This window comes from Heterodontus francisci, chromosome 26 (genome assembly GCF_036365525.1).
Source record: "Heterodontus francisci isolate sHetFra1 chromosome 26, sHetFra1.hap1, whole genome shotgun sequence".
Taxonomy (NCBI): domain Eukaryota; kingdom Metazoa; phylum Chordata; class Chondrichthyes; order Heterodontiformes; family Heterodontidae; genus Heterodontus; species Heterodontus francisci.
Window position 1 is genome coordinate 33,978,234 of NC_090396.1, and position 27,556 is coordinate 34,005,789.

At 43.9% G+C, this 27,556-nt stretch overlaps 1 protein-coding gene across 8 annotated transcripts in view; it reads right to left on the minus strand.

Annotated features, from left to right (window-relative positions):
• Positions 1-27,556, minus strand: part of b3gntl1 (UDP-GlcNAc:betaGal beta-1,3-N-acetylglucosaminyltransferase-like 1) — a 351,083-nt gene that overhangs the window by 297,700 nt on the left and 25,827 nt on the right. For 6 of the 8 annotated variants that reach the window (XM_068057997.1, XM_068057993.1, XM_068057996.1 and 3 more), the window contains one exon: positions 16,185-16,250. The exons of 1 other annotated variant lie outside the window; for it this stretch is intronic. In XM_068057997.1, the coding sequence (XP_067914098.1) occupies positions 16,185-16,250 (66 nt within the window). Of the gene's footprint in view, positions 1-16,184; positions 16,251-25,942; positions 25,992-27,556 lie in introns of those variants that run through there. One more of the 8 variants, XM_068058001.1, reaches the window with a different exon arrangement.

The following is a 27,556-nucleotide window of genomic DNA, read 5'->3' on the forward strand; positions in this document are numbered from 1 at the left end:
TGATTCTGGTCCTTGATTTCTCTGCCTATCACTTTTCTTATTCCCCTTACTGTCTTTTGTTCTCGTCTTTGATTCCCCCTCCTCTGACTCCTTGCACAGGTTCCCATTCCCCCTGCCATTTTGGTTTATACCCTCCCCAACCACTCTAGCAAATACTCCCCCTAGGACATCAGTCCCGGTCCTGTCCAGGTGTAACCCGTCCAGTCTGTACTGGTCCCACCTCTCCCAGAACCGGTCCCAATTCCCCAGGAATCTAAAACCCTCCCCCTCACACCATCTCTTCAGCCACGTATACATCTGATATATCTAGCTATTTCTAATCTGACTAGCACGTGGCACTGGTAGTAATCCTGATATCACTACCTTTGAGGTCCTACTTTTCAACTTACTTCCTAGCTCCCTATATTCTGCTTTTAGGACCTCATTTTTTTTTTTACCTATGTCGTTTGTACCAATGTGTACCACGACCACTGGCTGTTCACCCTCCCCCTTCAGAATGTCCTGTAACCGCTCTGAGATATCCTTGACCCTAGCACCAGGGAGGCAACATACCATCCTGGAGTCTCTTTTGCGGCCACAGTAACGCCTATCTATTCCCCTTACAATCGAATCCCCTATAACTATTGCGTTCCCACACGTTTTACTCCTCCCCTGTGCAGCAGAGCCAACTGTGGTGCAACGATTTGGGCTGTTGCTGCTTTCCCCTGAGAGGTCATTCCCCACAACAGTATCCAAAGCAGTATATCTGTTTTGCAGGGGAGTAGCCACAAGAGATTCCTGAACTGCCTGCCTAGTCCTCTTGCTCTGCCTGGTGGTCACCCATTCCCTTCCTGCCTGTGGAGTCTGAGCCTGCGGTGTGACCACCTCTCCATATCTGCTATCCACGATACTCTCCGCCTCGTGGATGCTCCACAGTGTTCGCAGCTGCTGCTCCAGCTCCAGGATATGGGCATCACTGGCTAGGACAGCATTTATTGCCCATCCTTTATCCTTTCAGAATATTGGTGAAAGTGGTTGCTCCATACTGGCAAAGTATCATATTAAAGTTGCTCTGTGTTGCATTAGTTATCTTGATAAATGCAGTCGATGCAGCCTTATTGATTATAGATATATGTTCATGATCCAGCACCACAGACGGTATGAGTAAGGTTTCACAGTAGAACTACCTGCATCTGTTGCAAAATTTCATCAGAAAATAGGAACTCAGAACTGGTCTGGGGTTTCCCATGATTTCAAAAGGGAATAGAATATCTAAAATTGCAGCTTCAGAAGGAAGTTACATTTTTGCACCTCAAGTGATTCAGTGCGGAAATTAGCAATGAGCTTGGGGGAAAAGAACCCAACTCCCAATATTTCTCAGACACTTCTCCATAAAAGGCAGAGACATGAATGTGAGGGGGTATAGCATATGTAAGGTGACAGCTGTGGCTCATTTGAATGATGTGAGACAGAAGGACTGAACAATCTCCTCATTCCTTCTCGAGCTATATTTGCATTGTAATTCCCAAGAGTTATAAATCTTACCCCCAGTCAAAGGCAATGAGAGGTCAACAGAAACCTCATACAGGTGGTCCAGTTTCTGAACTTATTTTTTGCAATTGAGAATGATGCATTTGGCTGCTGCTGCTGCTTTAGTGCCCTTGTTATGGCCAGGAGTACTTTAGCACTCCCAGGCCTTGCCCTATAGGTACCATAACTAATCAGCCAGCAATCTATCAAGGTTCTGTTCATTTGGAGTTCAACCCCTAGGTATGCATTCAAGTGTGCGAGTGTAGAATAAGTCGGGGAGGGCCTTTGGGGGCGGAAGCCCATACCTCCGGGTGTTTTCCCTAGTTCTTGAAGGCTTTGCCATATTTACTCCAACTGGCAGATGTCCCACCAACTCTTTGTTTACGTTTGCTGCGGTGGTACTGTCAGTTGCTCAAAGCTCTCATGCTACCTGATACAAGAGCTGGATGGCGAGGTGATGGAGATTATCTATTGGTAAGACCAGTCATAGCTCTGGATTCCCTCCAAGCCCTCTGTTCAGAGACAGGTCGGGGTGAGACCAAAATGTGCACTGCTTTATCGCTATACTTGTGCCAGCATTTGTCTGATTTGGTCAGAAAGAATCTCCACTTTGCATGGGGGGAGGGAGTGAGTGCAACAGAGTGTGTTGAGCTCACCTTCTTTCAATATACTTCAGGTACAGGCCATCCTCAGTCCCTCCCTCTATTGCTCCCCTGGGAGAGGACAGCCCAGTTCTCATTCCAAGAAATTATGTAGACTTTCTGTGACATGGAGAACAGTGGTGGATGGGGTGAGGGGAAGATAAATAGGAGGAGTAGGCCAGACTTGAGCCTGCTCCACCATTCAATAAGATCATGGTTGAACTTTTACATCAACTCCACTTTCCTGCCTGATCCCTTGATTTCATTCGCGCTCATAAATAGTCAATCTCAGCTTTGAATGTACTCAATGACTGAGCATCCACAGCCCTCTGTGATAGAGAATTCCAAAGACTCCCAACTGAGTGAAAAATTTTCCCTGCATGACTGGTCCTAAATGACTGACTCCTTATCCCGGCACTTTGAACCCCTAGTTCGAGACTCTCCAGTCAGGGGAAACAGCCTCTCAGCATCTATCCTGTCAAGCCCACTAAGAATTTTATATGTTTCAATGGGAAAGGGAAGGGGGAGGGGTGCTGCAGTGAAGTAGGTCAGTTCTAATGATGTTGGCTTGAGCTGGATTTACGTAGCCAGGTCCTAAGAGATTGGTTTGATCCAGTGCCACAGAATTGACTTGTGAGCAAACTTATAGCTCATGGAATAAAAGGGACAGTAGCAACATGGATATGGAATTGGCAGAGTGACAGGAAACGAGGAGTAATGGTTAATGGACGTTTTTCAGGCTGGAGGAAGGTGTGTAGTGGAGTTCCCCAGGGGTCAGTGTTGGGACCTTTGCTTTTCCTGATATATATTAATGACCTAGACCTTGGTGTACAGGACACAATTTCTATGTTTGGAGATTATACGAAACTTGGAAGCATTATGAACTGTGAGGAGGATAGTGTAGAACTTCAAAAGGACATAGACAAGTTGGTGGAATGGGCAGACACGTGGCAGATGAAAGTCAATGCAGAGAAATGTGAAATGATTCATTTTGGTAGGAAGAACATGGAGAGACAATATAAATAAAAGATACAATTTGAAAGGGGGTGCAGGAGTATATGCAGGTGTATACGTGCATAAGTCATTGAAGGTGGCAGGACAGGTTGAGAGAGCAGTTAATAAAGCATACAGTGTTCTGAGCTTTATTAATAGGGGCATAGAGTACAAGAGCAAGGAGGTTATGTTGAACTTGTGTAAGACACTAGTTCGGCCTCAGCTGAAGTATTGCGTCCAGTTCTGGGCACTTTAGGAAAGATGTGAGGACATTGGAGAGAGTACAGAAAAGATTCACGAGAATGGTTCCAGTGATGAGGAACTTCAGTTATGAAGAGAGATTGGAGAAGTTAGCACTGTTTTCCTTGGAGAAGAGAAGGCTGAGAGGTGATTTGATGGAGATATTCAAAATCATGAGGGGTCTGGACACAGTAGATAGAGAGAAACTGTTCCCACTCGTGAAAGGATTGAGAACAAGAGCGCACAGATTTAAAGTATTTGGTAAGAGAAGCAAAAACTTTTTCACGCAGAGAGTGGTTAAGGTGTAGAATGCACGGCCTGAGAGTGTGGTGGAGGCAGGTTCAACTGAAGCATCCAAAACTGAATTAGACTGTTATATGAAAAGGAAAAATATGCAGGGTTACGGGGAGAAGACAGGGGAATGGAACTGAGTGAATTGCTCTTTCGGAAAGCTGGTGCGAACACGATGGGCCAAATGGCCTCCTTCTGTACTGTAACAATTCTGTGATTCTGTGAAGTGGTATCAGGTCTGGGCAAAGCAGAACACATGTTATTGAGCAAAATGGAATTTTTCAGTCAATTGCAAGGAGGACATGAATGGGCCCTCACTAAACAACTTGGTTATTTCATTCATCCCTTATTTAATTCACAAGGTGAGACTGTGGTGGTGGTAAGGTTACTGGAGTAGTGGCCCAGGCTAATGTTCTGGGGACATGGGTTCAAATCCAACCATGGCAGCTGGTGGAATTTAAATTCAATTAATTAAAAAAAAATCTGGATTTGAAAGGTAGTTTGATGGTACCATCACTGAGACTATCAATTGTTGTAAAAACCCATCTGGTTCAGGAAATTGGCTGGCCTACATGTGACTCCAGACCCACAGCAATGTGGTTGACACTTAAGTGCCCTCTGAAATGGCCTAGCAAGCCATTCAGATGTCAAGGGCAATTAGGGATGGGCAATAAATGCTAGCCTTGTCAGTGATGCCCACATCCCATGTAAGGATAAAAAAACACTTCTTGAAGCCACTTATAGCAAGAGCCAGAGAGCCACACCTACATCACTGAGCAGACAATACCAAAAGATCCAGGGCATCACCGATATAGTGCATGCTTCCCTCTGGGCTGCCAGTATCAGTGATACTATTGGGCGTTCTTTGATCTATTCTGGAGTGCTCGCTGAGCTACATTGACTTTCAGTCTGACAATACCTCGATTTAAAAAATATCACATTTCCAAATCCCTCCATGGCCTCACCCCTCTTTATTCATGTAACCTCCTCCAGCCGCACATCCCTCCAAGATCTCTGCAGTCCTCCAATTCTGGCCTCTTGTGCATCCCCAATTTCAGAACTCCACCCCTGCCAGCCGTGCTTGCAGACGCTCAGGCCCAACCAAGGATTTGGAATTCCCTCCCTAAACCTCTCCAGACAGAGTGTTGATGGCAAAATATTGAGCAGCTCTGTCCAAAAGCAAAAATATGAAAAAAAGGTTTAAGACAGTCACAATGTTTAAAACATATTTTAAAGGCCGTTATGTTCTGAAATTGTTGAACTCAATGTTGAGTCCAGAAGGCTGTAGAGTGCCTAATCAGTAGATGAGTTGCTGTTCCTCGAACTTGCATTGAAGTTCACTGGAAGGCTGCAGCAAGCCAAGGACAAAAATGTGAGCACGAGAGCAGAGTGGTGAATTAATACGGCAAGCAACCGGAAGCTCGAGGTCATGCTTGTGGACTGAGCGGAGGTGTTTCCCCATGCCTGGTTTTACTGAGCGACCTCCCTACCCGGCAGAGGCCCCGCCACTAGTGCAATTCCAGCTGTAGCAGTAAGAGGCCCGTAAGTGGCTATTAATGCCCATTTAAGGGCCTCAATTGGCCCCTGGGCATGAAGGCCACCTTTGGCCTTTCCCAGGCCCGACTTAATCGTAGGGCAACGGGCACTCCACCTTCCGTTGCTATTTTATGAGTTCCCCTGCCTCCCATCTGGTCTCCTGTGCACTGATAAAATTGCACCCAAGGTCTTAATCTTCAATGCTAGTTTGTAGAGTCATAGTCATTTACAGCATAGAAGGAGGCTATTCAGCCCATAGAGTCCATGCCAACTCTCTGTGAAGCAATCCAGTCAGTTCCACTCCCCTGCTCAATTCCCATAGCCTTGCAAGTTTATTTCCTTCAAGTGCCCATCCAACTTCCTTTTAAAATCATTGATTTTCTCTGCTTCCACCACCCTTGTGGGCAGCGAGTTCCAGGCCATTACCAATCACTGCGTAAAAGTTTCTTCCTCGCATTCCCCCTGTATCTCTTGCCCAAAATCATGAATCTGTCTCCCCAGTTTTTCCTTGTATAACTTACCTAGGCCTTTTATAATCTTGTACACCTCTATCAAATCTCCCCTCAATCTCCTTTGTTCCAGGGAGAACAAATCCAGCATTTCCAGCCTAACCTTGTAACGTTAATACCCCCTCCCTGGACTGTGGCGGTTCAAGAAGGCAGCTCACCACCACCTTCCCAAGGACAGTTAGGGATGGGCAATAAAATGTTGGCCCAGCTAGCGACGCCCACATCTCATGAACGAATATTAAAAAAAACTGATGGTATAAGCACTGGGGATAACTTTCCTACTTTTGCACTCTGTCTCTATTTTTGAAGCCCAAGTTACCATATGCTATACCAACTACTCTCTCGATATGTCCTGCCACATTCGAAGATCGATGCACATTCACCCCCAGGTCCTATACACTCTTCAGAAGTGTGCCATTAAGTCTATATTGCCGCACCCTATCCCTTCCCCCAAATGCACTGCCTCACACTTGTCTGTATTAAATTTCATCTGCCATTTGTCTGCCCATTCTGCTATCCTATCTATCTCCTGTTGCAGGCAGTTCATATCATCCTCACTGTTTGCTAAGTTTGGTATCAGCAGCAAAGTTTGAAATTCTACTGTATTCCAAAATCCAAATAATCTATTTATAGCAAAAAAAAAAACAGCATTGGTGCTGGCACTGAGTCTCGGGGAACCCCACTGTCTACCATCCTCCAGTCTGAAAAACAACCATTTACCACAACTCACTGTTTTCTGTCCTTAAGCCAATTTTTTTTACCCAATTGGACACTGACCCTCCTATTCCATGAGGCACAATTTTGTTAAACAGCCTTTTATGTGGTACTTTATCAAACACTTTCTTAAAATCCATGTAGACAACATCCACCGCATTCCCTTCATCAACCTTCTCTGTTACTTCATCAAAAATTTAATTAGATTAGTCAAGCATGATCTGCCTTTTACAAATCCATGCTGCTGGCTCTCCCTAATTAACTTACAACACAAGTGCCTTTTGATTTTTTTTTCCCCCTGATTATGGTTTCTAAAACCTTACCCACCACTGATGTTAAACTAACTGGCCTGTAGTTGCTAGGACTGTCCTTACACCCTTTCTTGAATAAGGGCGTCACATTTGCCACTCTCCAAACCCCTGGCACCTCCCCCGTATATACGGAAGATTGGAAGATTATGGTAAGCCCTTCCGCCATCTCCACCCCCACCCCCTTTAGCAACCTGGGATGTAAGCCATCCGGACCAGATGACTTATCGACCCTAAGCATATTCAGCCTTCTCACTCTCAATTGTAACCTTATCCATTACCTCTACTCTCTCCGCTTCTATCAATATTTTGTCAGATTCCTCTTCCTTAGTAAACACCAATACAAAGTACTCATTAAGTATTCTAGCCTTGCCCTGTATCTCAAAGCATATATTACCCTTTGTCCCAAATAGATCCCACACCAATTATTACTACCTGCTTACTATTTACATGCTGGTGGAAGATTTTTGGGTTCCCTGCTATGTTGACTGTCATTCTATTTTCATGTTCTCTCTTTGCTAGTCTTATTTTCCTCTTCACCTCCCCTCTCAACTTATTGTATTTGCCCTGGTTCTCACTTGAAACATTCACCTGGCATCCATCACACACCCACTTTTTTTTGTTTCATTATAATCTCCATCTCCCTCATCATCCAAGGACCCCTGTTTTTGGTTCCCCTACCTTTTGCTCTTGTTGGAATGTACCTAGCCTGTACCTGAAGCATCTCTTCCTTCAAGGTAACCCATTGTTTTCATACAGTTTTTCTTGTCGGTCTTTGGTTCCATTTTATCCTGGCTAGATCCCTTCTCAGTGCATCGAAATTAGTCCTCTTCCAATCTCGCTGTTTACCTTGTATCATTCCTTGCTTTTCTGCATTACGAGTCTAAACCTTATGAAATGATGACCACTTTTACCCAAGTGCTCCCCAAAACATACTTGGTCCACCTCATTTCCCAGCGCCAGATCCACCAATTCCTTCTTCTTAGTTGGAGGAAGAACATACTGGTCAAGGGCATTCCCCTAAACACATTTCAGAAATGCCTCCCCCTCCTTACCCTTTACTCTAACATTATCCCAATTAATATTTGGGTAACTAAAGCCCCCCCCCCCAATATCTCCACTCTATAGTGTTTGCACATCTCTGATTTCCCTGCAGATTTACTCCTCCATCAGTCTCACTATTCGGAGGCCTATAGAATACCCCTCGTAGCGTGATCATACACTTTTTGCTTTTCAACGCTAACCAAATGGATTCTGTCCTTGCACCCTCAAGGATATCCCCTCTTTCCAACACTACAATGTTTTCCCTTATTAGTACTGCCACCCCACCTCTCTTTCTTCCTTCTGTATCTTTTCTGAACACTATGTCCTTGTATATTAAGTGCCCAGTCCTTACCACTTTTAAGCTACGTTTCCGCCATTGCCACTACATCATATTCCCATACTGCTATTTGTGCTTGTAGCTCACCAACCTTATTCACCACACTTTGTGTGTTTACATACATGCATTGTAACCATGTCTTTGGATTCCTTGTAGCCCTTCTCAGTCCATTCCTATCTAATATGAAACTACTCCCCTCTCTAGTACTGTCCTACACCCTGACAATATGTGCCTTATTCCTCTTTTCTACTTCTATATGATGGTGCCCTCCCCCTACCAATTTAGTTTAAACCCTCCATAACCACACTAGTAAACCTTTCCATGAAGACACTGGTCCCAATTCCATTGAGGTGCAACCCGCCCCTTTTGAACAGGTACCTTCTGCCCCAGAACTGGTCCCAACACCCCAGGAATCTGAAGCCCTCCCTCCTGCACCATGCTTCAAGCATTATTCCCTCCTATCTTGCTATTTCTACTCCCGCTAGTGCATGGCACTGGGAGTATTCCAGAGATTATTACCTTTGAGGTTCCACTCCTTAACTTCCTTCCTAGTTCCTGAAAATCTGACCGTTAGACCTCAATACCTGCCCTTGCTATGTCCTTGGTACTAATGTGTACCACAGCTTCTGGCTTGCACCCTGCCCCCTGCAGACTGCACCCTCAGTGACATCCTTTACCCTGGGATCAGGAAGGCAACACACCATGCGGGAGTCATGATACTATTACAGAAATGCCTACCTGTCCACCAGATCATGGAATCTCCTATACAACTGCATCTCTGCACTTTGCTGCACCCTCCTGTACAGTCCCATGCCCATTGGTGCCATGGGCTGGACTGCACTCCTTCAGTCACTACCAGCAGTCTCCAGTGCTGAGTACCAGTTTGAGAGTGGCACACACCCCGAAGACTCCTGCACCTCCTGCCTCTTCCTAGTCTTCTGGATGACCACCCACCTAGTCTCCTGTTGCCTGGGGAGGGGTGACCATCTCCTGGAACGTACGATCCAAGAAACTCTCCTGCTCCCTGATGTTCCATAGTGACTCCAGCTGCCCCTCAAGCTCGGAAATCTTGAGAAATTCTCACCAATCACTTACTTGTTTTCCTGTGATGCCACACATTAATTTTTTTTTCCCCCAATATGTGGTGAGTCTGCTCTGAACCCTCATAAGAGCTCCTTTATCCTCCCCACCGCCAGTTTCTCTGCGCTTATGCTCTCCAGGCTGCTCCTTTATCCTCCTCTTGCAATGCTCTTGCTCTCCGGCCCCTCGTTTATCCTCTCCGCTGCCAGTCTCACTGTGCCCTCGCTCTCCGTGTTGTGATCTATCCAGTCTCATGCTCTCGTTCTCCGGCTGCTCTTTTATCCTCCCGTTGGTCTTGCATTTAGCGTAAGATACCATCTTAGTAAAGGAGTTGAAGCCTGCATTTGCAGCAGCCATTTGGAAGCCTGTAAAACAACTGATTCCCACTTAAAATGCCTGTTAGTGCTTTTTAAAGAGGCTGCATGGCATTTTGGATGGTGCTTCAACTAATGGCTTCTCTAATAGCTGTTAATTGTGTATTAATTATGTTTAATTGTATGCAGGTGGTGGACATTAACTGGGATTCACTTGTGCCCCATAAATAGACACAGAATAAAATGGAGGTGTATGCTTGTAATGTATAATTCTTAAGTAAATATAAAAGCATGTAAATAGTGGCTCCAGTTCTATCCTTCACCAGCTGGCTTTCTGGATTAGAATCAGTTATTTTGGAGTAAACACAGTGTTGATGTTAATTTCAAAGTGCTACTTAAAGGGATACTCAATATTTCATGATCATGTTTGCTGGAGCTGTGAAGAGGACCTCAAACACATTGGGAGACTTTCTGGAACACTTTGTCAAGCCTTCACTTACATTCAAGCAATATATATTCCAAAATTCTGAGGACTCCAGCTAAACAAAGATGTTACGACCAGGTGAAAAGGGGTCTAGGGGTTCCCTCTCAGCCTTTGCCTGGTTTAACCATAACAGGGTTTAATTTTAAAAACACTGTTTTTAGCTCCCCCTCAGTGAATCCTTGTTCACTGCTCTCCAATTGGAAGGCAAAGAAATCAACCAGACAGATTTTCTTAGATTTAAACAAGAAAGGTGGAAGTTTATTAACCATAAACTCTAATTCGGTTCACGACTACACTAGCATGCATACGTGATAAACACACATGCAGATAGAGACAGAAAAGTAGAAAGAATAAAGGGGAAAAGTTTGAGGCAATAGCTGGGATTTATTTACATTCCTTTGAGTTCAATGTAGAGTCTTTGATTGCCGGTAAGTCTTGTCGTTTTGTTGGGGACAAGTGCATGGTTTAAAAGTTGTTTTGATGTAGGAGTCTTTTCTCTCTTGCGGTTTAAGTGACTTCAGTGGATCTGGAGATTCGTGAGAGAGTGAGCTAGCCAGGAGAGAGGCTCTCTTCTTCCAAGTTCCATTCCAATCTGACCCAAACTATGCTGCATGCAGTTCAAACAAACCCTGGGCCAGCAGGTTAGTCATGTGACTATTTGTTTTAACAAACTCCTGCGTTTGTGGATTCTCCATCTTAGCAGACACCCTGGATGCTGGCTTTCTTATACATTCAGTGTCTGGTGATCAAAATCTGTTTGGGTTAATTGGATTAGGGAGCCGTTCTATTGTCTCCAGGCACTGTCTTTTAGTATGCAAATGTTTTCCAGCCACTGCTGATCTCTTTAAGCAAGTCATTTCTTCATTTCAGCAACAGTTTAAAATTAATGTTTGAATGACAAAATTAATATGCCTCTTTCTTGGCAGGTGGGATCTTCATGACAAAAGAGTTAATGCTGTCCGACGCCATCATATAGCAGTCACCAGAAGAAAGGGAGTGCTTGCTTAAAGGCATCTTACTAGAGGTCAATTCTGGTCGGAGTGAGGACATGAAATCAGGCAGAGCAGCACCAGCTGCTGCAAGAGCAAGAGTGGAACAGGAGAACTAGGTGGTATTGTTCCCCCCTGCGAGTACGGAACATCATTCCTTCTCTACCAGGACCATTTCAGAACGTGTGTGCCCTCGCCAACAGACCTTGAGCCATCTTACAACATGCCGCTGTGCGTCAGCCAGTATACTCCACACCACTGGTGGAAGTGGGTGCAAGGAGCCAATACAGGGCAAAATATCCCTGGCCCCACACAGGCAGACTTGAAGGCGGGATCGGGAGGAAAGTTGGAAATATTAGTGTCGGGTCAGCTGGCTGACTTGTTTCTGCCTCTGGGCGATCTTCCCAAAGGTGAGTCATCACCAACAGAGGCTACCCACTCGGCAGCAGCAGGTAGCCAATCTGCATAATTAACTGTCCTTTTTGGGCTGATTGGGGACACTGGGAACCTTCCTGATGGCGGATGGACCTCCCCCACAAAGAGACAAGCCCGGCAGGTGCCCTGGAGGCGGCTGGCCTGAGGGAGGCCCCATGAGGCCTCCTGTTCTAAACCACCCCACCCCCCCGCCATGAGCCTCAGGCATCAGTGGACTACAGCTGTGGCTACAGGCAGCTGGCTTCCTTTCCTCAAGGATGGCCTGGGAGCCGAGGCCATATTTTAAATACATTTAGTACATCTTCAGAGGATAGTCCCCTTCGTGCAGCAGCAGCGTCCATCTCTGCTGGTGGGGCTGCGATCCTTCTAAGGCCACAGGCCCTCTGATTGGGCCTGCAGCCCCAGGAACTCAACATCTGTCCTTATGGTGGACCTGGAGGCTGCCTCTTAATTGGCCACCTCCGGGAAGATCTCCCAGCTGGCCCGAAGAGCCATTGTGGGGTTGGGACTGAGAAATGGTCCCGACACTCGATATGTTTGATAAAGGGTATAAGATTCTGCCATATACTGCTCCATGAAAATTGCATCTAATCATCACCTGAGTCCTAAACTTGCAGGTGACTGTTTATCACCTGCAGACAAATTCAAATTATGGTAATCTGCAATTAAGACCAAAATTGTGTGCTAACCCAGACTTTCAAACAGGCATGTCTTACTCCCAATGCACCATGTTAGTGCCTGTTTTCCCTCATTGACCAAAATAACCCCCATTCTGTTTTTGGAGTTATACTTCCATAGGTATTTACATAGGCACCCGAGTTACCATTCATTGGCCTAGATAGCTATTGTTGACAGACCAGTCCATTGTGACCCTTTCCTCACCCAATGTCCATGCCTATACTTTACCACTAATTTCACTGAATAACAAATCAGGAACAGAAACTCTAGCTCATTTACCTCTTTCTGATTCCAAGGATGCTGTTGGGACCCAACTGCTGCTCCCTGTTGAGATCAGTTAACACAACACAGACCAGGACCAAACCCCCAAGGAGATTGTGGCTTAGTACCAGTCAATCGAGTGCATTTACCAACTAAACCATGCTGGAAGCATGGAAACAATTAAAAAATGAAAATTAAAGGTAAATGTAATGCAACATAAACAATAGCAACTGTTTGGTTGTGAGTTTAAAGTGGGCGTGTCAGCATCAGGTGCCCTTAACAAAAATGAAACTATTGGAAAAGAATCATCAGCTTCATTGCCTGTTTCTTTATTTCTATCGATTAGGATATCTTCAAACAAGTGATTGGCAATGGCAGCATCAAGGTTGGAGGAGTTACTATCCCAGATTCGAGAGCTGAATCAACATCAAGAGAGATATGGTGATAGATCCACATTGTTTCAACTGTCTCACACGGTTGAGCTCAATGGTTTCACAAACAACAACTAGCATCTGTATATTTCTCTTTTCCATAACTGAAGAAAAAGAGTTAGATATAGTTCTTAGGGCTAAAAAAATCAAGGGATATGGGGAGAAAGCGGGAACAGGGTACTGAGTTTGGACAATCAGCCATGATCGTATTGAAAGGTGGTGCACGCTCGAAGGGCCAAATGGCCTACTCCTGCTCCTATTTTCTATGCTTCAGCCCACTTGCTACTGATATCCTCATCCAGACTTAACGGGCTGGGTTTTTCTTCTGGAGTCAGGAACCCTGCATCAGGAATACTTCCAAGTCCCGATCCCACACCATGTCGGAGGTAGCCCTCGAATGCGATTTTTCTGTGCCAGGCCAATTAACAGCTACAGGGCGTGCTCACCGTCCAATTAAAGACACCAGCTCGGGTCCTGAGGCTGCAGGGCCAATAGGATGCCCACCAATAAGGACACATCAGCAGCCCCACCATCGAGGAAAGAGCTGCCAATCGATGTAGGAGACAGTGGGAGAGAGAGGGGGTGCCTCCATCTTGAGGCGCCCTCTGAACACGTTTTTTAAAAAAAAATATAAAAATAGATCAAGGCCACAGCTGCCAGGCTGTCCTCGTGGTGGGGATCCCCTCCACAGGGCGACCTGTGGCCACAGCTGTAGTCACTGCCTTATAGTGGCAGCAGCAGAAGGGGTGGGGTTCCAAAAGCCCACTGGAGTGCTGGCCCCTCCAGCCTGCTGCCAGATGGCTGCCTCCTCTCACAGGCCATGTTTCAACCAGCACAGGGGAACTGGCTGGTGACTGAAAAATTTCAGTCGGCACGGGACAGAGGCCTTAATAGGGCCCTTAATTACCACTATTGGCTACTCGCTGCTTGCGAGCAGGTTCTGCCCCCGCTTGGCCTTTTCGAAAATGGCTCAGGGACGGAACCGTGCTGGCAAACCAGCACACTGGCTGGCAATTCTGGGCCTGCACACCTCTGGCCCTGCCCTCCATCAGGCTTCAAAAATACAGCCCAACTATTCTAATGTTCTCCTGACCAGTTTCCTATCCTCTACTTTCCATAAATTTCAGTTCAAAGTTCTGTCTGTATTTTATCCTGCACTAAGCCCTATTTACCAATCACCCCTGTCCTTGCTGAGCTACATTTGGTCCCAGTTCCCCAGTGTATCCAATCAATGAACAAGCTATCAGTCACCACCAACAGCATATTTGAAAAGCTAGGCTCTAAGGAGGCTTTTAAAGGGATGGAAATAGAAAGGCGAAGAGGGGAAAAGAGTTCCAGAGGGTAGCATCTCGATAAGAAAGACAGAAATGTAGAGAAGGTTAAATGATAATCCTTAGCAACTCTTTTCAGTTTTTTTTTTAAAAAGGTAGTGTCTGCCATGCTTGCAATTTCAGTAAAATAACCTGGAGGCTTTGCTGATGCTCATTACCTATTCAAGCTTTGCTTATTTAGCCTGCAATATTGTCAGAAATGTTCAATTGAACTGAAGGCTTGTAGTTCGCTGCCACCCATCCACAGATTTATTCAATGGTCAATATTCTTCCTATTGTAGGAAATAATTTTAATCTTGCTGCAGTGTAAAAGAAAATGTTAACGTGTTGCATTGAGTTAACATTTGGCCCTTGACAGAAACACACCACAGAAACCAAAACTGCAGGAAGCAAAGACTCATTAAACAGAGATGAGAGTTCCACTTCTGCACTTCCTCAGTGCACTGATAAACACCAGAGATAATGAGAAATTTACAAGAAACTAGGATATGTCTGACCTATTTAGAAGGCCAAGAGTTCTTAACTTACTTGTAGCTTCATTGGTTGCAAGTTATGATTCATTCACACTTTTAAAGTGTAGTAGATAACCTATTGTGAATCAAGCACCTTGGGTCATTTTGCTACTCTGAAGTCACTATTTAAATGCAAGTTGTTCTAGTATGATTTCCTCTGTAAAACACATCTGTCTGCATTGGATACCTGTTAATGCAAATCTATGTTCTTTTCTTGAGGTAGATAATTCTAGTGCAATTGATTCACCTTTACAAGGCTCTTAATGAATACTTGTGGATTTCACAGTGAGCTGGAGAATACAAGTGTTAGATCTGGGCTTACTGTGCACAGCTAAAAGACCTTACACTCATTCCCAGCATATGCAGAATAGGTTTCTCTCCCTCTCAGAAGGCTTGGCAGTGTGGATTGTATTGGTTGTCAAGGATGGGGTGGGAGGGTGGAAAGAGCAGAGAGATACAACAGTAAAGTTTATGGCCTATGTGATTATTTGGAAATCATGTTATCTTTTGGGGTTTTATATTGGAATGGGTGGGGAACTGTCATGTCGACAGTACAGTGCAGGATGTTTTCTGCTGGAATGTTATAGAGCAGAAAACTGAAACTGTACAAAAAGACTTTGTATGATTGACAAACAAGAAAAGTCAATATTAACAAATTGGGAAGGAGGAGAGAAGACAGACTTAAAAACTTAACCAAAGAAGAAGAAAAAAACCCAGAAAATGCTGGAAATACTCAGCAGGCCAGGCAACATCAATGGGGAGAGAAACAACGTTAACCTTTTGGGTTGATGACCTTTCACCAGAACTTTTGTTTTTGAAGAAGAAAACTGACAGACTAGGTGGGCACAACACTGTTGACCATCACAAAAGACACAGGAATGTTTATAAGTAATTCAAAAAAAGTCAAGCTTCACCCAGGAGATATTGCTATTAGTGCATTCCAGATCTGTCTGAGAGTGTGGTGGACGCAGGTTCAATTGAAGCATTCAAAAGGGAATTAGACTGTTCTATGAGAAGGAAGAATGTGCAGGGTTACGGGGAGAAGGCGGGGAATGGAACCGAGTGAGTTGCTCTTTCGGAGAGCAAGTGCGGACACGATGGGCTGAATGGTCCCCTTCTGTGCTGTAATAATTCTGTGATTCTGTGAAACTGGTTCTTTTTTTGTGCCTTTGAGAAGGTTTGGAGAGTGTTGTTTAACAGTAGGGACTACTGATAAAATTGGGGAAACTAAAGTCACACAAAGAAATCTCAAATCAATATGCCGGCTAGCACAGAAAGCGAAACCCCAGATCTTCCATAATTTCTACAACCAAGGCATGACTCCTGTGAAAATGATAGGGTCACTGAATTTACCCTATGCGCCCAGTGCGGAGCTGCATTGGAAATGAACATGGATCTGAGATAGGGCTGCAACACTGTAGCACTGATTGTTTGACCTATGCTCCTTTCAAGTGCAGAATGTGACTTTTCCCATATGTTTATTAAATGAATTAAGATGGTAGAAAGCTACTTGACTATGAAAAGATCTGACCAGTTTCAGTACTTACACAATTGGTGCGTCTAAGGGCAGCTTCATACTGCAGCCTCACTCTTTGTGGCATCATGGCATCGTCCTGTGACATATAACACATTTTTTTCAGCACATGCAGGCTCATCTCACTGCAAATATATACATCAGAACAGTTTGATGAGTTTGTTTCCCTACATTACAAAAGTCGCAATACTTCAAAAGTATTTCATTGGCTGTGAAGTGCTTTGGGCTTTCTCGAGGCCATGAAAGGCGCTATATACATGCAAGTAACTCTTTTTTCCATCCTTTTCCAGACAAGTAACCATTATCATGGCAGAAGGGAGGAAGCTCAAAGTCCAGATTTGGTCAACTCAGCATGGCACAGCTCCAATGATATCTTCCAATGCTGTACGTGCATCAGAATCAAAATGGCAACGCAATCATGATCAAGAATTTTAAACTGTGGTAATTAAGTCGTCAGTAGTTATACATGAGTCCTGACATCCAAAATTGGCCAATCTTTAATCAGCGATTGAGGAAGTCATGATCTCCCCTGATCCCCACACTTCCTCACTGGCCTTTACTACCAAATGGGTATAAAATGTATAGCATAAAACAAACACTCAGCCATCATAACTTAGCTAATAGCTAAAAACTACTGACTGGCTCAAAAGTTTTAAAAAAAAGCAATCGCATTTAAATGGCGCTTACATGTTAACATTTTCAAAGGGATGGAATCAGTGTGCCAAGAATTTCTCATTCAGTTCCTGGATCAACCAAGAACAGCCTTCATCTGTAAACCCCGCTGCAATATCCCTATTCTGTGAGTTTACACTATGGCACATTGTAAATCCCTATAAAGTGGGCTTCCCATTTTTAGCTCAGGTTTCATTTTCAGCAAAAGATGTGATCTGCTACCCAACAATGCGAGAGTTGCATTTTTGCATCTTTATATGGCCCACACCCTAAATCTTTCTCTTCCTCTTTTTTTAATCCCACCACCTCCCCTAAAAAAAGTGCCAACTCATGCAGAGTTATGGCTCCACAGGTGTGGTCATTCATGACCGAGCTACTAACGGGCAACTATGTTGATGGAACTGCACTTTAACAAGAGGGTGGAAGTGAATTCAATGTACATGGGCACAGCATGTTCTGAACAGGGAATACAGGAGGAGGAGGAGTAAATATGAAATTAAGAAAGTTGCTTTTATGTCCCAGGGAAGTCACAAAATGAAATAATTTTGTTTGAGTTAACAAGTAGATGGAGGCAGGGTTCAAAATGCGAGTCTGCTACAAACCCCTGAATAAGGATGATGATGATAGCGTATTATATAATGAAATAATAAGGGCACGTACAGACAATAATGTTTATTTTGATCGATTTCAGTCAAAATATAAACTGGGAATGCTCAAACAGAATTGGAACTAGTGAATATGGAACATTATTGCTTTTAGATCCAACGTATTACAGACTGCATTGTGGGCTATTTGCATATAGGCTTATATTTTAATAAAAGTGACCAGGATAACATCCTCGATAAAGAAGCATTGGAGCCATTCTACGCAGTATGCTGAAGGAGTATCTGCACAGTGATAATGCACTAAGAAACAGCCAACATGAATTTAGGAGGGGAAGGATCAGCCTGCTTAAGCCTCCTTGAAATCTTTGAAACGTTACAAATAGACAGAGGAACTTACGAGGATAAAATTTACAAAAGAGCATTTATAGGACCGGGTGAGGAAGGGTCTCAGGCTCCCCTCCTGCCCCTTTCCTGGTTTGGCCGTAACAGGGTTTATCTTTTAAAGCACAGTGATTTTAGCTTACCACCTCAGTGAGCCCTTGTCACTGCACGCTAATTGCAATTGCAAATGAACCAGACAGGTTTTCTGGAGTTTAAATACGAAAGATGCAAGTTTATTAGCCTCATCACTCTAACCCGGTTAAAATTAGTAAAATATGCGACGCATACACACACAAATAGATACAGAGGGGGAGAAAGAGTTAGGGCAGGATTGAAGTAGAGTTTGTAATAAATGGAATACAGATACGGTTCTTAGTATCTATCCTTGGTACAGTGTCCTCAATTGAAGTTAAGGTCTTGGCGTCCTTGCTGGGGCCACGTGCACAATTCCAGGCTTGCTTCTCTGGTACCAGAAGGCCAAAGAGAGGCTTTGTCTGTAGTCTTGAAGTGCAGGAGCTGCCTCCGTAGTTTTCCTGAGACTGCTGGAGAGACAGAGAGAGTGAGATGTCTTCTTCTTGAGATTCAGAATTGCAGTCTGTTTCCTTTCTGTGTGACACAATTCAAAAGCCCCGCTCTTACCAGCAGGTAGGTCCTGTGACCATCTTTGTTTGAAAGAGCAACCTCTTGGAGGCATTTTGGATTTCAGAGTTTTCCAGACATACTCATTGGGGGGTGGAGTTTTGTCTCATACAAAGTTAAAAGGTGTTGATCACCACTATTGCCCAGACCAATCTTGCTAATTGAATCAAGGACCACCCCCATTGTCTCTTTATTCATCTGTCTCTCAGCCAGCCCTTGTCTTCTCAGAATGCAAATGTGCAGCCATGTTTTCAGCTGTTCAGTTCTGCATTTTAGACAGGTTATTTGCAATGTCCAGTAAAAAAGTTTCAAGCAGTGTCCCATATGACGAAATTAATATGTTTCCATTTGGCTGGTGTGATTTCCGTCACAGCATAAGAAATAGAAGTAGGGCATATGGCCCCTCAAGCCTGCTGCGCCATTCAATAAGGTCATGGTTGATTTGATCATGGCCTCAGCACCACTTTCCTGTCTGTTTCCCATAACCCTCAACTCCCGTATAGTTCAAGAATCTGTCTATCTCAGCCTCCAATATATTCAATGACTCAGTTTCCATAGCTCTCTGTGGGTAGAGAAGTCCAAAGATTCGTGACCCTGAATCTTTGGATTTTCAGAAAACTTTGAATGAAGTTCCACATAAAAGACTTCTGATTAAACTAAAAGCTATGGGAAACCACTTTCGGATGTGGGATTAAATAAAGAGGTTGAATGAAAAATTGGAAATAGAGGGTATTTATGATGGGAGTAGTGACTGGATGGAGGGAGATGCTCATTGGAGTGAATGTTTGTGCCCTTACTGCTTCTAATCTACAGCTGTTTCTATATTGGTCTTCAGCTGGCATTGTCTGTACTATGGATCACATTAGGGTAAACTTGCTGACTTCTTTACTGCATTCTGAAATACCAAAAATCCATTAAAAAAACCTGGACCTTCCCAAATGCCACTAGTTTTCCTGGGGTGGAGAAGTATGTTGTTCTGGTGGCAGCTGTGTTTTTTTGGATAATAATGTCACCACTTTACAAAAACATGATGGCCAATGTTTCATCTTTATGTTGTTTCTGGTTCCCAGATGTGGGAAAGAATCAACACTTTAAACTTGGAAAAGGCTGGAGTCAGTCTTGTTTATTTCAACACCATGCTTTGTGCTGCAGAACCTGGTTGAACTGGTTCTTGTGTTACATATAACCTGACTCCCCAGTGCAGGCATGAATGAGGCCCTCCCACTGGAATACTTACACATAGGAACTAGTTCCTAGCTAATTAGTTTCTAACACTTTACAGATAGTATAACAATATAAACATATATAACATTCCTCTTTCTATAAAACATAATGCCCCTATATCAATATAAACAACGATCATCCGACTTGTGCAAATAATCTGAACCCCTTTCTAGAGTCTTTTATAGTGTGCATTCTTTTTTCAAATATTATTCACGGTATCGTTTGGGTGGTAAGATGTTGTGCCTCCACTTTGTAGATTTGGCATTTCTGGCTCTCAGTGGTGAGTTGGCATGCCGTACAGGCGATGTTGTATCACTTGCTGGTGATGCTGTTAATGTTGTCTCACTGGATAGTGATACTTCTGGTGTTGTTGATGGTCTTTTCTATTGTTTGAGCTCAGGTGTAAGTTGAATATGGATTCTGTTCCTTCTCATTTGGTTATCGGTTTCAGTCTCAATGATAACTTAATACCAACTTAATAGAATTCTTTGAGGAAGTGACAAAGTTGATTGATGAGGGAACAGCTGTAGATGTCATATACATGGACTTCAGTAAGGCGTTTGATAAGGTTCCCCATGGTAGGCTGATGGAGAAAGTGAAGGCGCATGGGGTCCAGGGTGTACTAGCTAGATGGATAAAAGAACTGGCTGGGCAACAGGAGACAGAGAGTAGCAGTGGAAGGGAGTTTCTCAAAATGGAGACGTGTGACCAGTGGTGTTCCACAGGGATCCGTGCTGGGACCACTGTTGTTTGTGATATACATAAATGATTTGGAGGAAAGTATAGGTGGTCTGATTAGCAAGTTTGCAGACGACACTAAGATTGGTGGAGTAGCAGATAGTGAAGGGGACTGTCAGAGAATACAGCAGAATATAGATAGACTGGAGAGTTGGGCAGAGAAATGGCAGATGGAGTTCAATCAGGGCAAATGCGAGGTGATGCATTTTGGAAGATCCAATTCAAGAGTGAACTATACGGTAAATGGAAAAGTCCTGGGGAAAATTGATGTACAGAGAGATTTGGGTGTTCAGGTCCATTGTTCCCTGAAGGTGGCAACGCAGGTCAATAGAGTGGTCAAGAAGGCATATGGCATGCTTTCCTTCATCGGACGGGGTATTGAGTACAAGAGTTGGCAGGTCATGTTACAGTTGTATAGGACTTTGGTTCGGCCACATTTGGAATACTGCGTGCAGTTTTGGTCGCCACATTACCAAAAGAATGTAGATGCTTTGGAGAGGGTGCAGAGGAGGTTCACCAGGATGTTGCCTGGTATGGAGGGCGCTAGCTATGAAGAGAGGTTGAGTAGATTAGGATTATTTTCATTAGAAAGACGGAGGTTGAGGGGGGACCTGATTGAGGTGTACAAAATCATGAGAGGTATAGACAGGTTGGATAGCAAGAAGCTTTTTCCCCAGAGTGGGGGATTCAATTACTAGGGGTCACAAGTTCAAAGTGAAAGGGGAAAAGTTTAGGGGGGATATGCGTGGAAAGTTCTTTATGCAGAGGGTGGTGGGTGCCTGGAACGCGTTGCCAGCGGAGGTGGTAGACCCGGGCACGATAGCGTCTTTTAAGATGTATCTAGACAGATACATGAATGGGCAGGAAGTAAAGAGATACAGACCCTTAGAAAATAGGCGTCATGTTTAGATAGAGGATCTGAATCGGCGCAGGCTTGGAGGGCCGAAGGACCTGTTCCTGTGCTGTAATTTTCTTTGTTCTTTGTTCTTTGATATATGACCTCGGGGTCTCAGCTTCACTAACAGCTTTTTCTGGGCTCCAGGTTTTCATGATTCGATCCTGTATGTGTACAGTTTGTCCTTTCAACAGCTCGGGTACGGATTTAGCATATTTGTTGAAGTGTTGCTCTCCTCTTTCCTGTGCTTCAATGAGTTGTTGTCTCACTTCCTCCTGGTCACTTGAAGGATGTATTTTGCTTGGCAGAGTTGTCTTATATCTTCTTCCATTTAACAGCTCTGCAGGTGATTTCGTGTCAGCCTTGAGAGGTGTGGATCGGAGTGACAATAAGGCCAGGTTTGGATCTTCCTTCGTCTCTTGGCATTTCACAAGTATTCTTTTGACCGTCTGGATGTGTCTTTCTGTAAATCCGTGTCCCTGTGGGTAGTATGGTGATGGGGTGATGGTGTTGAACCCATAATGGTCAGCGAATTCCTTAAATTCTTTGGATGTAAATTGGGTGCCATTGACACATATTAACCTTTCAGGAATCCCTTGCTCAGCAAACAGAACTCGTACTGCTGAGATTATTGCTGTGGCTCTCAAGTCTTTCATCTTCTGGATAAAAGGGAATTTTGAGTAGTAGTCTGCAACTTTGAGATACCATTCTTGATTATGGTGTGAATAATTCGACTCCTACACTATGCTATGGTCTGGGTGGTACTTCAGTAGCTGTCATCTCCTCTTTCTGTTGTGAGTTTCTGTACTTCTGGCTTACATTGCCTGTAGACACCATACTTTCAATATCTTGTATATGCCTATCCAGTACACAGCTGATTTGGCTCTGAGCTTACACTTCTCCATTCCCATATGGTCTTCGTGTATCTTTTGGAGAAGTTCTTCCTGCATTGATTTGGGTATGATTATTCTGGATCTGGCTAGCAGAACACCATCTTCTATTGAGATGTCATCTCTGATAGACCAGTACTACCATATTGGTGGCTGTGTGTGCTGTATCCTATCAGGCCATCTCTGGATCACTTGCTGAGATAGCATCTGTAACTCCTCATCTTTGCTGGTCTCATCTCTAATTTGACTCAGTTTCGGTGGTGTTACATTCACTAGGTGATGAATCTTCATGCCTAGATCTTCTTTGCTTCTTACCAGAGGGCCCTTTTCAATGGGTGTACTATCTTCAACCCTCAGTGTTGCCTCCTTCACCTCTTGGTTTACTGAGATAATCTGCAGCTCTTCACAACTGCTCAACCCCAGGATAGCTGGACCATCTTTTCCTTTGTGTGTCCCTCTGATTTGGGTTGTTCCTAGCTGTCGAATCTCAGTTCCCCCGTATGCTGTTAGCATGGCGTTGTTTGGTTTCAGAGCACCTTCCCTTGGATAACCATTTTTCTCCAAATTTTCAGGAAAGATCTGCTGGTATAGTCTGAGCGGGATGATGTTACTCTGTGCTCCAGTATCAATCTTCACCTTCTGATTTATCATTGTGGGCTTATTTCTCAGCCTCCTCATGATTTGAATGGTTGTATGAATTACTTTTCTCTGGGAACTGTCTCATCCAGACATTTCATGCAGTTCTATGCTTCCTATGTCGATCATGTTCTCAAACCCATCGCCATCTTCCAGCGTATGGATGTTTTGGTTTCTTTCACTATTCCTTTGCCCTGTTGCTCTGGCTCTGATGACTCGTCTACCACCTTCTTGCCTTGTTCTGCACATCTTTTCCCAGTGACTGGTCTTTCCGCAAGCTCTGCAGACTGATCCATATACGCGGCATTTCCTTCTATCTGTCAATTCATGTGGTCATCCACAGCTCCTGCACGTCTTTCTCTCTATTTGGTGTACATTCTTCAGTTGTTGTTTCACTGCATCGACCCTGCTGCCGGTCTCTTGGCTTAACTGAAGACTAGCCATTTGGGAGGTCAGAGTCTTCATCTGTCTGCTCATGGCTTCATATGCTCTGGCGATATTGCAAGCTTGTCAGTCTGATTAGAGCTTTCTGTACTTCAGAACCCCAAATGAGCTGATCTATCAGCCATTCTTCTGTGTCCTTAAATTTACATTTTCCAGCTGCATTTTTCAATCTTGCTACAAAATTGTCAATAGGCTCACCTAGTTCCTGTCTGAGGCCTTGAAATTCATATCAGTATATCCGGTGATTTGATTTTGGCTGGAGATGGGTGCTGAACCTTTCAAAAATTTTGTCTGGGTTTCTGCTGTCCTCTTAGCTTAGGTCCCAGCTGTTCAATAAATTTAATCCTTTATCTCCAGCCCACAGAAGGATATAGCTGACCCTCTCCTCGTCACTAGTGCCTTTTAGGAAACTATTGAATGCCAAATTGCACTTTTGTTTAAACTTCTCAAATGCCTCTATGACATCATCAGCTCCCCAATTCATGATCGGCTGTAGCAGTGCATTCATTCCTGTCTCAGCTGGCATTTCAATCTTTTTTGTTTTAGAGTTTTTGAACGAGTCACTCAGTTTCTCTTTCTCTCTCTCTGGCACTAATTTGGGTCACTTTTCTCAATTTGATGCTTTTAAAAATGTTGTAGGTTTACTCAGACACTCGCTGTCACCATGTTTCGTCTTTATATTGTTTCTGGTTCCCAAATGTTGGAAAGAATCACACTTTAAACTTGGAGAAAGGCTGGAGTCAGTCTTGTTTATTTCAACATCATGCTTTTTGCTGTAGAACTTGGCTGAACTGGTTCTTGTTGATGGCTCCCCAGTGCAGCCATTGATGAAGCCCCCCACTGGAACACTTACACATAACAACTAATTCCTAGCGAATTAGTTCCTAACACTTTACAGATATATATGTATATATTGTTATACTAACAGCCAACTTGTCATAACCAGACTGCACACACACAGCATATTCAGCCCAGTGTGCAGGGAGTTTATAAGACAACTGACTGGCTTAACCACAATTGGACTGGAGTACAGTTAAAGAAAAGAGAAGGACTTGCACTTATATAGCTCCTTTCACAATCTCAGAACATCCCAAAGAGCTTTACAACCAATGAAGTACTTTTGCAGAAATAGAAACAAGAAATGCTGGAAATACTCAGCAGGTCTGGCAGCAATTGTGGAGAGCGAAGCAGAGTTAACGTTTCAGGTCAGTGACCCTTCATCAGATAAAGGGTTCTGCTGAAGGGTCACAGGCCTGAAACGTTAACTCTGCTTCTTTCTCCACAGATGCTACCAGACCTGCTGAGTATTTCCAGCATTTCTTGTTTTTATTTCAGATTTCCAACATCTGCAGTCTTTTGCATTTTTTCAAGTACTTTTGCAGTGTAGTCACTGTTGCAAAATAGGAAAACAAACATAAAAGGTGTACCATAAAACTATACAATGATCAGAACTGAACTGTTAAGGAAATGTGGAGTGATAGTAGTCTGGATACCATCAACATTTGGACACTATAAATATTTTTTAAAAACAGAACACTGGGATACATAGGCAAACGATGGAGTACAAATTTTCCAGAGATTCCACATTATACACGCCAGTCCTCTTAATTTGAATTGAGCAGTTTAAAATTAATAACTAGATTTCTCATTTTGCTGTGACCAATCTAAAATATTACAGCAAATGAAGTCAAAGAGATGGATTTATATAGCACCTTTCACAACATCTGGATGTTCCAAAGTACTTTACAATGTAGTTACTATTGGAGACACAACAGATAATTTACACACACAAAGCCCCACAAGCAACTATGTGGTAATGACCTGAAAATCTCGTAGTGCTGTTGGTTGAGGTGTAACTATTGCCCAAAGGATTGGGGAGAGAACCATACAAAAGGAACGTTATACAATGCATTCAGCACTCGTGGTAATATCACTATTGGTTTTTCTAGACGAATTATATCATTGTAAACTTCACACTCTAGTTCACCAAGTTCAACTGCATCAAACATGTAACAATGCCACTTAACACTTTTCAGATAATAAGATTTCTGCGATCTAAAGAGAAATCGCTCGACTGGCTCACAGGTCAAAGTTCTACAGCTATCCGCAGGTTGCAACTCGGTGATTCTAGTAACAATTTTAATCGAGCTGCCAACCGTAATAGTGCAATTCTAAATTTGGCTTCTGAAAAAGGCGGAGTCAGGTGAGTCCATAATGGCAGGATTGCACCCAAAAGAGTCTATGGCCGGACTTTTACGCCACCCCAACGATTGGGATAGTGGCGAGGAGGTGGCGTAATATGGAGCGGGAGGCTTTCCCAATCCACTACCGTCTCTGCCGCCCTTTACGTGGGGTGAGTGTGCGAGAAACAGCCCGCCTGTCCCAGGCCAATCAAGGCCCTTAGTGGCCACTTAAGGGCCTTCACCCGCCTCCACGTGGACTTTACGCCTGGCAAGCGGGCGTCCTGGAGCCTGGAAAAGACGCCTGGGAAATCCAGGCAGCTGTCCAGCGTCCCTCATGATTGGGCACCCTGTGCCTGGTGGAGTACCGCCCCCAAGACCTAACATGCCCCCCTTCACCCCCAAACGACCACCCTTGCCTCGCCGGGGCACGACCAATTACCCCCGGCAAGGCAACCAAAACTTACCTGTCTTCCCGGCTCCCAGGCTTCTTCTGTGCACTCTGGGCTGCAGTCACTGCTCCCAGTGGTGCTGCTGGGACTACGACTTTTATATCGGAGGCCGGCTCCTGTCCGCCCACTGTAAAATTCCAGCCTACATTCCAAATGAGTGCAATGGACTCTGCCTTGAAGTGATGTTAATTTTTGTTATTGTTTTTTGTAAAAAATAAACTTTTTTTTTTAAACACAGGGATTGCCTAATCTCAAGGAAGCTATATAATCCATGTAAAAGGAAAAGTCCTAGCTAGCATAGGAGAACGATGGAACTCGAGGGATAAGATTTGATGGCCTTTTCTAATCCTGGACTTTTCTGATGTTCTTACATTCTTATGCTTTTTCATGTGTGAGACCTTTTCATGTCAAATATTAATTTTGAGACATTAACTATCTTAAGATGTCCTCTGATGAACCAACCATTACTGATCATGACTTTGCCTACTTCCTCATTTTGATTTAGCACAAACTTAGGCAGAATTCCTGATGCAACTAAAATGTTAATGACTTCTTTCCAGAAGATAAGCTCAGCTAGAAAGCTACTGCAGATGTGTGTACATCCTTAGTCAGTATTTGTGTATTGGTCTGATGAAGGGTCACTGACCTGAAACATCAACTCTGCTTCTCTCTCCACAGATGCTGCCTGACCATCTCAGTATTTCTAACACTTCTTGCTTTTATTTGTATATTGTATCTTAATCCAGGCCACAAAGCAAAGGCAAAAGAACTCCTATGCTGAAGCAGTGAATGCCATTTCATTTTAAAACCAGTACTTGTCAAGATAAGATATCCAAATAACGAGACGGATGATGTAATGGTGGTGGAAGTGGGCGGCCTTGGTGATGGAGCGACTATGTGGTCAGAAGCTCATCTCAGGGTCAAATATGACGCCAAGGATGTGAGCAGTCTAGTTCAGTCTCAGACAGTGATCCCCCCCAGGGCGATGGATGGAGTCAGTGACTAGGGAATGGACTTTGTGGCAGGGAGCAAAGACAATGGCTTTGGTCTTCCCAATATTTAGTTGGAGAAAATTTCTGCGCATCCAGGACTGGACATCGGACAAGCAACACAACAAATCAGAGACAGTGGAGGGGAGGGGTCAAGATTGTAAAGGGAGAGCTGGGTGTCATCAGTTTACATGTGCAAACTGATATGTTTTCAGTTGATATGACTTAACAGGGGCTCTACTTCCTTCACACCAGGCCTGTAAGATTTTACTGGATTGACGTGTTAAGATGGGCCAAATGAATTTCTCCCCTGACATCTTTATTGTAATAAGCTGCTTCACCAAGACAATGAGGCCCCGTTAGATGCTGCTCAACAGCAAAAATGAATGATGATATAGTTTTGAGAAATTAGATTGGTTAAACATGAATGGACATTAATTTGAATCCCCTCTTAATTGTTGAATCCGTTCTCATTTTGGCAGGGCATTACGTGGATCTGTTTAGCATCGTTTAAAGTAGACCGTAACTGTTGGTGCCAATGTTTTTCAAAGGAAAGTACTCGTCTCATATCTTGTCTCTGCGTTTTACGTCCTTAACTTTTAACTTCATTCTTCCTGAGCAAAGTAATCCTTAACTGAAG